This window comes from Hemitrygon akajei, unplaced genomic scaffold (assembly GCF_048418815.1).
Source record: "Hemitrygon akajei unplaced genomic scaffold, sHemAka1.3 Scf000052, whole genome shotgun sequence".
In the NCBI taxonomy this organism is placed as follows: Eukaryota; Metazoa; Chordata; class Chondrichthyes; order Myliobatiformes; family Dasyatidae; genus Hemitrygon; species Hemitrygon akajei.
The window spans coordinates 5,522,527-5,536,295 of record NW_027331938.1 but is presented as its reverse complement, the minus strand read 5'-3'; the positions used below and the strand labels follow the sequence as shown (position 1 = coordinate 5,536,295).

At 45.9% G+C, this 13,769-nt stretch overlaps 1 protein-coding gene across 1 annotated transcript in view; it reads left to right on the top strand.

Moving 5' to 3' along the window:
* Positions 1–12,240, top strand: part of LOC140721209 (cell adhesion molecule CEACAM5-like) — a 37,298-nt gene extending 25,058 nt beyond the window's left edge. The window contains exons 8-15 of the mRNA XM_073036066.1: positions 1,942–2,202; positions 3,473–3,748; positions 4,399–4,522; positions 4,903–4,958; positions 6,443–6,507; positions 7,737–7,778; positions 11,288–11,331; positions 11,700–12,240. Coding sequence (XP_072892167.1) covers positions 1,942–2,202; positions 3,473–3,748; positions 4,399–4,522; positions 4,903–4,958; positions 6,443–6,507; positions 7,737–7,778; positions 11,288–11,331; positions 11,700–11,703 — 872 coding nt within the window. The 3' untranslated portion in view covers positions 11,704–12,240. The remainder of the gene's footprint in view (positions 1–1,941; positions 2,203–3,472; positions 3,749–4,398; positions 4,523–4,902; positions 4,959–6,442; positions 6,508–7,736; positions 7,779–11,287; positions 11,332–11,699) is intronic.
* The last annotated feature ends 1,529 nt before the right edge of the window (positions 12,241–13,769 follow it).

Below are 13,769 nucleotides of genomic sequence, written 5' to 3'. Positions count from 1 at the left end.
TCTCAAACCTTATGTCCATCAAGTGGAATTATTGTTTAATGTTTACTTATTATGGAATAATAAATGTTTGATCTCATTTTCAGATACGGAGCGGAATCCATAAATTTCCGGATTATATTCCTGAGCTGTGCAGTAACCGATCACCTCTGTTTTAACAGAACCTGTTTCCAATGTCACTGTAACATCTAACGCCACCATGCTGATTGAGTACAGCGACACCGTCACACTAACCTGCTCCGCTACAGGCACGGATGTCTCTTACCTGTGGCTTGAGGAGAACAGCGTGATCATTCCTGGTGGTAGGTTTGTGCTGAGTGCCGATCACAGCACACTCACTGTTTCTGGAGTGCTCCGGACAGACGGAAATTTCACCTGTAGAGCAAGCAACCTGATAAACAACCTCACAAGCGACCCGTTCTGTCTCGATGTCAACTGTAAGTGTCCCGAGTCTCCGGTAGTTACACACAATATTACAAGTCCTGCTGGATACGGGGTTCCGAGTGAGTGGGATTATATTAGTGAACGGTACCCTAGAAATAAACCACTATTGGCGAGCACCCAAGTAACTGAGCAGTTGATTTGGAGACGGATCCGGGCCTCTATCGGGCGCTGGTGAATTCAAATTGAAATTTTGAACTTCCAACCTCGAATCGGAGTTGAATTACGGCGACAATGTCGCTCCCATAGAGTCGGTTCACTTCTGGACTTCAGGTGTAAGAATTGTGCCGGACAAACTGGTCTGCCCTGCATGTCTCTTCACACAGAGCAATGCGTTTTGAGCTTTTCCAGTCACCACAGTTCAAAGGCAATTGTGATGTACCTGAGATTTGGGTGGGTGGACATCGCGTAAGCACAAAGTAGGACTTGCAATATCATTCGAATAGACTGGCCGAGGTGCATTGATATCGCGTCTGCCTTTTGGACTCCACGGAGTTCTGACTATCACTTCAACTCTATCCATTCAAATCAAATTTATCTCTTTAGAATTCTAATTTTGCTTTGATTCTGTGTCAACGCAATGGAATCTGACCCGTGTTTGGAACAGTGAGTGCAAATGAGTGGGTTTTTTTTCGGATAAATGGTTTGAAATGGACCATTGAAATTCCAGCGCTGTCTAAGGCCGTTTAGAAACTTTGATGATTATTCCATTCCCCCGAAGCGAGGGACGGCTCTGAGCTGAAACCGCCCGCAGTCCCGCTAATCCTCGGACAAATGCCCACAGCTACGAATAGGCGGGGACACATTGCTTCTGTGCACCTTTTGTCCTTTATAGACAACAGACAATAGACAATAATTCCAGCGTGTACAAACCCAGTCTCTCTAACCTCTCTGCGTAAGACAGTCCGGACATCCCAGGATTTACGGCCCCGCTAACCCTCTGACAAATGTCGACAGCTACGAGTAGGCGGGGACACATTGCTTCTGTGCACCTGTTGATGCGGGAGGTTATAGCTTTTAGATCGGGATAAACATCCCATTGTTCAGTGGTGTTCCGGCGACTGTCTTCACAGATAGAGACTGAACAGAGAATATTGAATCTGAAAATGGGCCCGACCATAAAACCTGTCATAGGTGAGTTCCTTTATTTCCACACAAGGTCAGTGACGTCACAGTATGGTGTAAGCCCCAGGTGACATTCTGCCCGATCCCTGATCACATTAGTTATGGCATCCACTCTCCAAGCTGCCTTACCGCGGAGAGAAGCTGGGTACATTGTTCTGGAAAGGGTTTCCTTAATTCTTTCCAACAAACCACACCCCTAGAGAAGTTACAAAACGATCCGCTCTCCTCTGTTATTACCGCGGGAGGCTTCCAGACGAATGCACTCGCCGGTGTGTAGGAGACTTCCACTGGTGATGGGCTGTTCCTCCTCTCTCGCTAAGAAACTCTGCTGCGCTTCCTGTGTGATTTGTTGCAATCCGTTTTGTGTGTTTGTTTTAGACGGACCGGATCGTCCAGATATCATCACTGTACCGGACTCCCCTTTTCACGTTGCCGGAAGCACCATACGGTTAACATGTTTCACAGAGTCCCGCCCAGGCGCTGAATTGAATTGGCAACTTAATGGTGCCCACCTACACAGTGGGCAGGAGGTCATCCTCGACAGCATCTCTGTGAGTCACACGGGAAAGTATACTTGTGAGGCTTATAACAGGGTTACAAAAAGGATCAATGCCTCAACCACGGAAATCATTGTGTTCGGTAGGTAGTCCGTTCCTCCCTTTGTTGAGGTCATAAAATTAATGTTGTTGGTGGAGACAGGCCCGTGTAATCCAACTAAATGCCTGAACCCGATTAGAATACTAACTAACAATATCAATCCACAACGTTGCATATTGATGAATAAGAGTATTGATTAAGATGAAAATTGGAATTGTTTTGACTTGCGGATTAAATTACAAATGTTCACCTGCTGCAGTTGAGACCACACAGCTGTAAGGCTCAGGAAAAATTACACCATTTGGCCAAAGGAGTCCGCTCCGCCATTTCATCATGGCTGATCTAATATTCCTCTCAGTCCCAATCACAGCCGTTTCCGCATATCCCTCATGCCCTGACCAATCGAGAGTCTATCATCCTCTGCTTTAAACTTTCGCCTTGGTTCTGAATGGAAACCACTTTATTCAGTGTCCCGGGCAGTGTTCTTTTTCAATTAAATCTGGCCAACCCCTCTCTGGTGCTTTTCTAATACCTTTTCACCCACTGTAACACTGGTGCATCCGACTTCAGCTTCTCCTTCTCACATTTCAGGATGAATTCGATGATATTATGAGATCACTCACCCCGACGTTCTTTGTTCTTTTAATTCAATTACGACTCATTGCACAGTACCCGATCCTGAGCAGCCGACGTCTTACCGATATCTGTCTCCACAGCATCTCCACGAACCCTTCAACAGTCTGGTTCCCACCCCCCGTAACTCCAGTTTAGACCCTACCGAGCAGCAACAATAAACCTTCCCGCAAGGACATTCATGCCTCTCCAGTTCAGGAGCAAACCGTCCCTCCGGTCCCGCCCGCAATTTCACTGGAAGAGAGACCAGTGATCATCATTGGCATGTCCTCCATCTTACGCTAACTCCTTAACCACGTATTAAGTACGAAATCTTGCTGGTTCTGACCTCAACAGCACATGGCACGAATAGCTTATTTTCACCAGCTCTACGGAACAATTAAACTGCAGCCAAGTGCATTTCTGTTTTATTCTGCTTTGATAGGTAATGTACATTCTCGGTGCAGGAAAAAATAGCATTGGGTAACCTCTGGATGGGGAATATATTTCTCACAGTCCCCTTGGGTAACGGCAGTAAAACTTTAAACTCAGTGCCGGCGTTTAGTTAAGCTGGAATCTGAAATGATATCGAAACACATAGGGATAACAGCGAGGACTGGCGACGATATTGAGTTGGCGGCATCCAAATATTATGTACATGTGGTAGATGAAAGTAAGGGCATTTTAATTGTATTTACAGAGGCAGTGACCGGGGTTACTGTGGTGACCAATGATTCCACTCCCCTGGAAAACCTCGATACCATCGCACTGAGTTGTGACGCGTCGGGCACTGTTCAGACACGGACATGGTTCAAGGATGACCAACCCATCCAGGAAAACGGCAGAATATTTACATCTCCCGACAGGGCGAAACTGACTATAATCAGTGTGAACAGAAACGACGCAGGGACGTACAAGTGCATCGCCAGCAACTCTTTCAGCAGTGGCTCTGGAGAGACCGACGTGCAGGTTTACTGTAAGTACACAGTCAGTCAACGCCGTTCATTTGTATCAGATATTGCACTTACCAACATTTACTCTCATCGTTTCAATGAACAGAGAAGGTCATAATATCCCAGATCCACCAGGATTTTACTCTAATCAACACTTCTTTCATTTCATAAATGGACCAGAGAAGGTCAGAATTGTACCGGAGCGTCCAGTTGTGTCCAATATTGTGTCAAACCTGACATTAACTTGCTTTGCTCTGTCAGTCCCCTGGGGTATATATGCATGGTACAACGGGGACAATCTCCTGCAGACAGGGTAGGGACTCACCCTTGTGTCAGTGAGCTCCGTTAACGGTGGAACTTATACATGTCGGGTTACTAACGGTGTAACCAATAGGAATAGTTATCTCACTGCACAAGGTGGGTGAATGTGTCTCTCATTCGTCCATGTAAACCCGATGATCAAAGATCCAAACCATTTCCCTCTCACGCTCTCCTCACGCCCTACGTTCACTCCCCCTTCTAAATGGCCTGCCAGAATGAAGTAATAATTGATATAAATTGATGCAGAGTCGAGACCAGGGCCCACGACGTTGCGGAACTTGGATCAACAATCGTTTCTAAAAAAAAAGATATGTTCCTGCAATGTAAAATTTATGTTTGCTTCCTGTGTTAGCAACAAAAACAGATGACAATATTACCCTCACCACTGGCGCGATCGTGGGCATTGCACTTGGTTTACTTGGCATGGGCCTGATCGGCGGAGTCAGCGGATGGTTGATCGCGAGGAAAACTGGCCGGTAAACGCATTTTTCTTGGAATGTCGTTTCTACCTTTAATTATTGTTGGAGCATTTCGGCAGGATCGACTTTAGCTGGGATCAGGGGCCCTTCTGTGGACAGAATCGGCATTCCGCCTTCACGGCGAAGTTGTTTGTCTGAAATATGTTTGCGTTCATCAATATTTGTGTGAACAGCATTAGATGTCAAAAAAGCCAAAGCAATTTTCTCCACTTAACCCATTATGGTCACTGCCGTTGAGATCGAGAAGGACTGGAATCGGGCATCCGATATCCGGAACAGTATCAAGCAATAACCAGAGAGAATCAAATGGAATTGTCAGTGCAGGAAAGTAACCTCCTGACGAATTCACGTTTCGACTTTTGTTTCTGTTTGTTCAGGGTCAAGAATTCACCGCCACCCCAATATGAGACGAGCAGCAATTTCGGAAGAAATAGTGAGTGAACTCCGTTTCAACTGTTCTATTACTGAGCCCTTGGAAATATAATCATTTGATTGAAATATGGGAGTTCATAGTGCACGGAAGCTGGAAGTTTTTAACCTCGCGAATGGTCACGAATTATGCGACCTTTGCCGCTGAGTTTTCCATTTAAATAAGGTGATATTTTCTGCTCAAGATTACATTATCAACGGAGGAATGGAATACAACTTAATTTCTCTTCATATTGATCAATATCGGCCCTGGCTTCCTGGCTCTGGCGATTGGTGGGACGGAAATGGATTCAACAGTGGCTAGATGGGAGATGCCAGAGAGTAGTGGTGGATAATTGTTTATCGGGATGGAGGCCGGTGACTAGCGGGGTGCCTCAGGGATCTGTTTTGGGCCCAATGTTGTTTGTAATATACATAAATGATCTGGATGATGGGGTGGTAAATTGGATTAGTAAGTATGCCGATGATACTAAGGTAGGAGGTGTTGTGGATAATGAGGTGGGTTTTCAAAGCTTGCAGGGAGATTTATGCCGGTTAGAAGAATGGGCTGAACGTTGGCAGATGGAGTTTAATGCTGAGAAGTGTGAGGTTCTACATTTTGGCAGGAATAATCCAAATAGAACATACAGGGTAAATGGTAGGGCATTGAGGAATGCAGTGGAACAGAGAGATCTAGGAATAACAGTGCATAGTTCCCTGAAGGTGGAGTCTCATGTAGATAGGGTGGTGAAGAAAGCTTTTGGAACGCTGGCCTTTATAAATCAGAGCATTGAGTACAGAAGTTGGGATGTAATGTTAAAATTGTACAAGGCATTGGTAAGGCCAAATTTGGAATATTGTGTACAGTTCTGGTCACCGAATTATAGGAAAGATACCAATAAATTAGAGAGAGTGCAGAGACGATTTACTAGGATGTTACCTGGGTTTCAGCACTTAAGTTACAGAGAAAGGTTGAACAAGTTAGGTCTCTATTCATTGGAGCGTAGAAGGTTGAGGGGGGATTTGATCGAGGTATTTAAAATGTTGAGAGGGATAGATAGAGTTGACGTGAATAGGCTGTTTCCATTGAGAGTAGGGGAGATTCAAACGAGAGGACATGATTTGAGAGTTAGGGGGCAAAAGTTTAAGGGAAACACGAGGAGGTATTTCGTTACTCAGAGAGTGATAGCTGTGTGGAATGAGCTTCCTGTAGAAGTAGTAGAGGCCAGTTCAGTTGTGTCATTTAAGGTAAAATTGGATAGGTATATGGACAGGAAAGGAGTGGAGGGATATGGGCTGAGTGCGGGTAGGTGGGTCTAGGTGAGATTAAGAGTTCGGCACGGACTAGGAGGGCCGGAATGGCCTGTTTCCGTGCTGTAATTGTTGTATGGTTATATGGAAGCTCATGCTGTTAATGGAGCTTTGTTTTTGGCCGGATGGACGTCGGCTGTGTTCAACAACGGCTCCTGATGCTCTTCACCGCTGTGACATATCTGTTTTCCCCCACAGGCACCTTGGATACAAACACCGTGAACGCATCGCCAAGCTATGTGAATTTCCCGAGGATTGAACAGGTAAGGATGGTCATGATTTCAGCCATTGGTTTGCAAAGGGAAGGTGGGAACATAAGTATTGTGACCGGTAGAGTCCATTGGGCTATTCTGCTCTCATTGGGCATTTAATAAGATCCTGGATGATCGATCCCAGATCTCATGTTCAGTTAATTGATTAACAGCACATCATATTCCTAAAGTAGACACAAACCTGATGAGCTTATCCCACAGGTATTTTTGTTCAGTTCCCTCTTCTTCTGCTGTCCACTCTGGCCTCTTATCTCTTCTGCTCACTTGCCCATCAACTTCCCCACGTGCCCCTCCGTCTTAACCTTTTCCTGTGGCACACTCGCCTCTGCAATCGGATTACTTTTTCTTCAGCCTTTCCCGTTCCCACTCATCCGGCCTCACCTATCAGCTCCCAGCCTGCCCTCCTCCCCCTCCCCACCATTTTGTTCAGGCGTCTTCCTGTCCCCTTCCCAGACTAGTGGAAGGGTCTCGGCACAAAATGTAAACGGATCAGAAAATTCTATTAATACAGCCCGACTCACTGAATCCCTCCAGCATTTTGTGCGTGTTACGCTGGGCTTCCAGCACCTGCAGAATTTTCCACAGAATTCCCCAGAATCCGTAATTCCTGTACAATGCAAAATCATACCTCCTCTTTCATGAAAGAGTCTTTTATAATGTCCGGTCAATGTGAGTAACGGCGGAGACTCCACAATCACACACAGGGTGAAGCCAGGGTCAGGTTTGTACATTTCTGTCTGTGATCAACAGTGATCTCTGTGAGCGTTTAACAGAAATAGCATCTTTCGGTAAACAGCCTGAGGCCACGGGTCCACATCCCCAATCGGCCACGTACACGTTCTCATTCACATGTATCTCTCAAGGTGAATGGTTCTGAATCCGCCTAGTGAACGTTCTGATTCTGGCAAATCTCTCAGCAGGAATGGTTTTGAAGGCGAATTCCTCCTCAAGTAAAATTCATCATGCTCCTGTGTGACTGAATATTGACGAATGATTGAGTGACATTCGGAAGCATTCCTGATGTCAGAGACATTATATGTATTGCACTCACACTGACTCAGAAACACGCGGTGCATCGAACGGTGAACGATGCCAATTAGATACAAGCAGCAACGAATGTGAACATTGATACCCTCGGGGCTTATCTGTGCAGAGTCAGAAAACAATTATTGTTCACTTGTTTAAAGTCACGATAAAAAATCGCCTTTTTCTCTTCGCAGGGCGCAAATAACAATGTACAGGGTGAACCCCACACTTACATGGTAAGAGGAATATTTGCGTCAATCTCTTTTTGAAGTAACTGTTTCCACTTCATTGAGTAAGAAACAGACCCTGAAGTGAGACATCCGATAGTCTGCACTGTCGAGCACAGCAGTAATATGTCAGTGTCAGGACCCGAAAGTGATTGCAGTCACTATAATAAGGGGAAGATTCATGGGAAGCTGAAAAGGAAGAAGGTAGATCAGTCACCGGGACTAAATGGGCGAGATGATCTACACCTCAGGATTCCGAAATGGGCCGCTGAAGATGTCGTGGATGAATTAGCACTGATAGTCAAAGTTTCACGTTGTTGTTGAACTGTTCTTGGGAACTGGGAAGTTGCAATTATCAGTCTGCTCTTCATGAAGAAAGGGGCTCCAAAAACAGGGTGGCGTTAGATTACACGATGAACGAAGAGGTTTCCGACACTTGGAGGCAGGAGACAAAGCGGGTCGCTGGCAGCAATGTTTGCCCGTGCGAAAATCTTGCCTGGCAATGCTGTTGGAATTCTTGGAGGAAATAACATGCGCAATCGGCAACAAAGAGTCCGAGGGTGGTGTGCGCCTGGACTTTCAGAAGGCCTTTAACAAGTTAACGCACATCGGGCCAATGAATGTAAGAGCGCGTGGTGTTACTTGGCGGAAAACAGAGGTTTCGCCGACTGGGAGGAATTGAAGAGTCGGATTGAATGGGATTTGTTTCCAATGGGCTGCCGATGACCAGTGCTATTCTGTGGGAGTCGGTGCTCGGCCGCCACTTTCCACGTTTGCAGTCAATAATCTTGACAACGAAGTGGCCAGGATTGGGGACGATACAAAGATAGTTGTTGGCAGTGCGCAGGACTCAGGAAGCAGCGGGTCAGCCGAAGGTGTTGGAACAATGAGGGGAACAGACAAACAAAGACAAATAAAATCTAGTATATGGAGGAATTTGTTCTTGCACTTTGACAGGAAGAGTGAAACGGTGGTCTATTTTCCAAAAGAGATCGAATTTATAAATCGGACGTGTAAATCGACTTTGGTGTTGTAGTGCAGGATCCCTGAAAGTTTATCTTTTATGTTGAATTAGTGGTAAGGAAGGAAGGAAATTGCAATGTTATGATTGATTTTGACAGGTACGGAGCACAAAAATGAAACGATGGGATACGCAGGATTTTAAAGTCATTTTAAATGCATAACTGGCATAGCGTATGTGGAAGGAGGGGAAACACATAGAGATTAAAGAGGGAGAGTTGCTTGCTGCCTTACAGCGAATAAAGATAGATAAATCCTCCGGGCCTGACATGTTACTTGAGGGAGACTAGTGTAGAAATTACAGGGGCCCTGGCAGAAATATTTAAAATGTCCTTAGCCTCGGTCGCGTGTCGCAGGAGTGGAGGGTAGCTCATGTTGTTCCGTTGTTCAAAAAAGGCTCCAAAAGTAAACCAGGTAATTACAGGCCGGTAAGCCTGACATCAGTAGTAGGTAAATTATTGGAAGGTGTTCTGAGAGATCGGATATACAAGTATTTGGACTGCCAAGGGCTGATTAAGGATAGTCAGCATGGCTCTGCGCGTTGTAGATCATGTTTAACGAATCCCGTAGAGTTTCTCGAGGAGGTTACCAAGAAAGCAGATGAAGGAAAGCCTGTGGATGTTGTATACATGGACTCTAGTAAGGCCTTTGACAAGGTCCCACATGGGAGGCTAGTTCAGAAGGTTCAGATACGAGGCATCCATGGAGAGGTTGTAAACTGGATTCGAATTTGCTGTGTGGGAGAAGACAGAGAGTGGTAGTGGATGATTGCTTCTCAGAATGGAGGCCTGTGACTAGTGGTGTGTCTCAGGGATCGGTGCTGGGACCATTGTTGTTTGTTGTCTATAGCAATGATCTAGATGATAGTGTGATAAATTGGATCAGCAAGTTTGGTGGTGACACTAAGACTGGAGGCGTTGTGGACAGCGAGGAAGGCTTTCAAAGCTTGCAGAGGGATCTGGAGCAACTGGAAAAATGGGCCAGAAAATGGCAGATGGAATTTAATGTAGACATGTGTGAGGAGTTACATTTTGGAAGGAAGAATCAAGGTAGTTACACAGTAAATGGTAGGGCGCTGAAGAGAGCGGAGTAACAAAGGGATCTGGGAGTTCAGATACTTAATTCCCTGAAAGTGGCGTCTCAGGGTTGTAAAGAGGGCTTTTGGCATCCTGGCATTCATAAATCAAAGTATTGAGCATAGGAGTTGGGATGTTATGGGGAGGTTGGATAAGACATTGGTGAAGCCAAATTTGGAATATTGTGCGGAGTTCTGGTCACCTAACTATAGGAAGGATATCAGTAAGATTCAAAGAGTGCAGAGATTTACCAGGATGTTGCTGGGTCTTCAGGAGATGAGTTACAGGGAAAGATTGAACCGGTTAGGACTTCATTCCTTGGAGCGTAGAAGAATGAGGGGAGATTTGATAGTTTACAAAATTCTGAGGGGTATAGGCAGAGTAAATCTGAATAAGCTCTTTCCACTTAGATTAGGACAGATAAATACGAGAGGACATGTCTTTAGGGTGAAAGGGGAAAGGCTTTTGGGGGAACATTAGGGGGAACATCTTCACTCAGAGAGCGGTGGGAGTGTGGAACGAGCTGCCATCTGACGTGGTAAATGCGGGCTCACTCAAGTGTTAAGAATAAATGGACAGGTACATGGATTGGAGAGATCTGGAGGGTTATGGACTGGGTGCAGGTCACTGGGACTAGCGGAATAAATTTTCGGCACAGACTGGAAGGGCCGAATGACCTGTTTTCCGTGTTCTTTGGTTCTATGGTTCTTGTCAGACCCCATTCTGAGAATTTTAAAACGTTTTGAAGCCCTCATCTGAGAAAGGACGGGATGTCTTGGAGACGGTCCAGAGGAAATAAACGAGATTGATCTCAGGAGTGAGAGCGTAAACGGATGAAGAGCGTTTAATGACTCTGAGTCCTCTACCCACTGTCGTTTGGGAGAGTGACTTCTGTGACACATCCCTGTACACAGTGGACGTGGAGAAAATATCTCTAATCGTAGGAGTACCTCAGACCAAAGAGCACAGTTTGAGAGTATAGTGAACTCCCTTTGGAACGGAGAGATAAGGAGGCATATCATTAGTCAGAGCGTGGCTTATCTGTGCTATTTATTGTGGAGGCCAAAGTCCTGAGTAATGAATCGTTGATAGCGCCGAATGTTACACAGTGAAGGCGGGTGAATGGGGATGAGGGTGAAAGTAAATCAGTCATGATGGAATGGCGGAGCGGGACCCATGTCGGGATTGCCTAAATCTTCTCCTGACTCTTATGGACGTCTGGTGCCTCCTGCAATATCTAATAACTGTGTGTCTCAGTAAATTCTCTTTCCATCATGGCCCGGCTGTTCCGCGGTTTAATTCAGGGCCAGTTTGTTAAATACAGGCAGGTCCTTCCCAATATTCTCCCAGTTCCCTTCTACCACGTCCAGATTTTGACAATATATTCTTTTGCTAATCATGATGATTTCCTCACGTTTACAGACACTTAATCTGGGCGATCGATCTGCTTACAGTGATCTGAAGAGGTAGGTGAACAGAATATTGGGCTGTCGATGTAAACTGTTACCTGCAAAAGAAACATATCCATTACGTTCAAGACTATGAGTCGTGGAGGGTCATGATTGTTCCCGTGTACACATCGCATTTTGATGACGTAACAGCGCTGGGCGAGAGTCAGGCGGCGATGGGAAGCGATATATTCATAACCAAAAGAACAGTTTTCGTGCGGAGGAGGGGTGGGGTGGGTGATATGAAACATGTAAATTGTATGAAAAGTTGCTTTGTCACGATGATTGACACGGACTGAGAAAACACCACTCGTATTTCTCCTCCCCAACAGTAGCTCCCTCTGGTTGCCTGCGTAGTCAACATGAACTGTGTACTGTCTCCGCAGGTGACGTCACTGGTGATGGTCGGAACGTGGATAGACACATCAGAAAGACAACCGTCGAGGATGTTCTCTGAAAACATCTCTGACTACTTCTTTGCCATTTTAATCAATGTCTCCGTTAGATGTCCTCTGCGCGTCACAGTTTGACGACGGAGACATCCCTGAATATTTTGACTCATTTGTATCCTAGTTCTCTCACCTCAATCCGGACTTCTACATCCCAGACTTGGCATCGTCACTCTGCCACAAGCATCTGCCCTCACAACATCGTGGTGCGATGTAATCTCTATAAACTCTCAAACAGCATCATCGACAGGAGCTTCCCAGGAGCTTCCAGGAGCTTCCCAGGAGTTTCCAGGAGCTTCCCATGAGCAAAGAATAGGTTTCTGTTGCAAGGGCGTGGCTGCGGACGAACGCCGGTGCCGGACACAGGCGCGGAGACGGAGTCGGGAGGCGTTAGCATCGCAGCGAGCGTGGAGTGGGTATCCAGGAGAGTCTTTCCGCGGAGACAATGATGACGTAGATCAGCCGGGAGACGAGCACGGGCGGGAGAAGTGCTATTCCCGCGATATAGAAATACATATTCGGCGTTAGCGTTTGGTAAATAAATAGAAAATCAACCTTGTTTATTTGTTCTTCATTTTCAATCAATGAGTACTGTAGAGAGAAATAAGCATTGTAGCGCTGAGTAGGCTACGGTCAATTATGGATAACTCTGAACATCCTCTACATAGCACCATCCAGAGACAGAGAAGCAGTTTCAGCGACAGGTTGCTATCGATGCAATGCTCCTCAGACAGGATGAAGAGGTCAATACTCCCCAATGCCATTAGGCTTTACAATTCAACCGCCAGGAATTAAGAACTTTTTTTTAAAGCTATTATTAATGTTTTTTGAGATAGTGATTTAGATGCATATCATATTTTTACTGAGTTAAGTATTGTATGTAATTAGTTTTGCTACAACAAGTGTATGGGACATTGGAAAAAAGGTTGAATTTCCCCATGGGGACGAATAAAGTATCTATCTATCTATCTATCTATCTATCTATCTATCTATCTATCTAAACAATACACAAAAAATTATCAAATCCTGGCTTAGAGCATTCACGTGAGTAGAACATTTATATCCCGATGACGTGCTTCAGGCGTCTGAAATATTTGCAAAATGTCAGAATCGATAGGTGATTGAAAATGAAAACACGGGGATGTCTCGTGGGATTGCAGAAGGCGAATTCTTTGACTGTGGAGCACGCTCCTTTTCAGTTCAGTTATTCAGATTAATTCAAAGCGACTGGTGCATCGACGTGTACAGTGGGCTTTGATAAAATCACCCCTGCTCCGATTGCTTCTCCGTTCGTTCTCTATTCATGTCATAAGGTGGGCGCTGGGAGCGGAGCCAAATGCAAGACACAGACACTGAAGTACTAGGAACTGAACTGGACTAGAGTTCGGGACGGGACAAGACACATACACTGAAGTACTAGGAACTGAACTGGACTAGAGTTCGGGACGGGACAAGACACAGACACTGAAGTACTAGGAACTGAACTGGACTGGAGTTAGGGACGGGACAGGACACAGAGTAGGAATTGAGACAGGAACACAGACTTTGGCTGGGAAAGCGGGACCAAGACAAGGAACTGGGAACCAAGAGCCTGGGGTTGGACTCCGAGACAGAGACTGGACAAGGAGCGAGAACTTGGGTCTTGTCTCGAACTCGGACCCCGGAACTAGGCGAGGACTGACATGGCTACAGGACTGGATATGACTTGGGTCCGTCGAGGCTTGGCTACTGGACTAGGCGAGGCTTGGGGTACTTGAGACTTGGCTGCAGGGCAAGACACGGAACTCTTGCACAGGGAGATGCACATGGACAGAGCAAGAACCCGAAGCTTTGAATCGATCTTGGGATACCCGACCACGGAGCCTTGGTCACGAGAAAGCAGGACCACAGAGCCTTGGTCTAGAGAGACCAGGAACACGGAGACTTGGTCTTGATAGAGACTGGAACACAGAGCCTTGGTCTAGAGAGACCAGGACCATTGAGCCCAGGTCTAGAGAGACCAGGAAC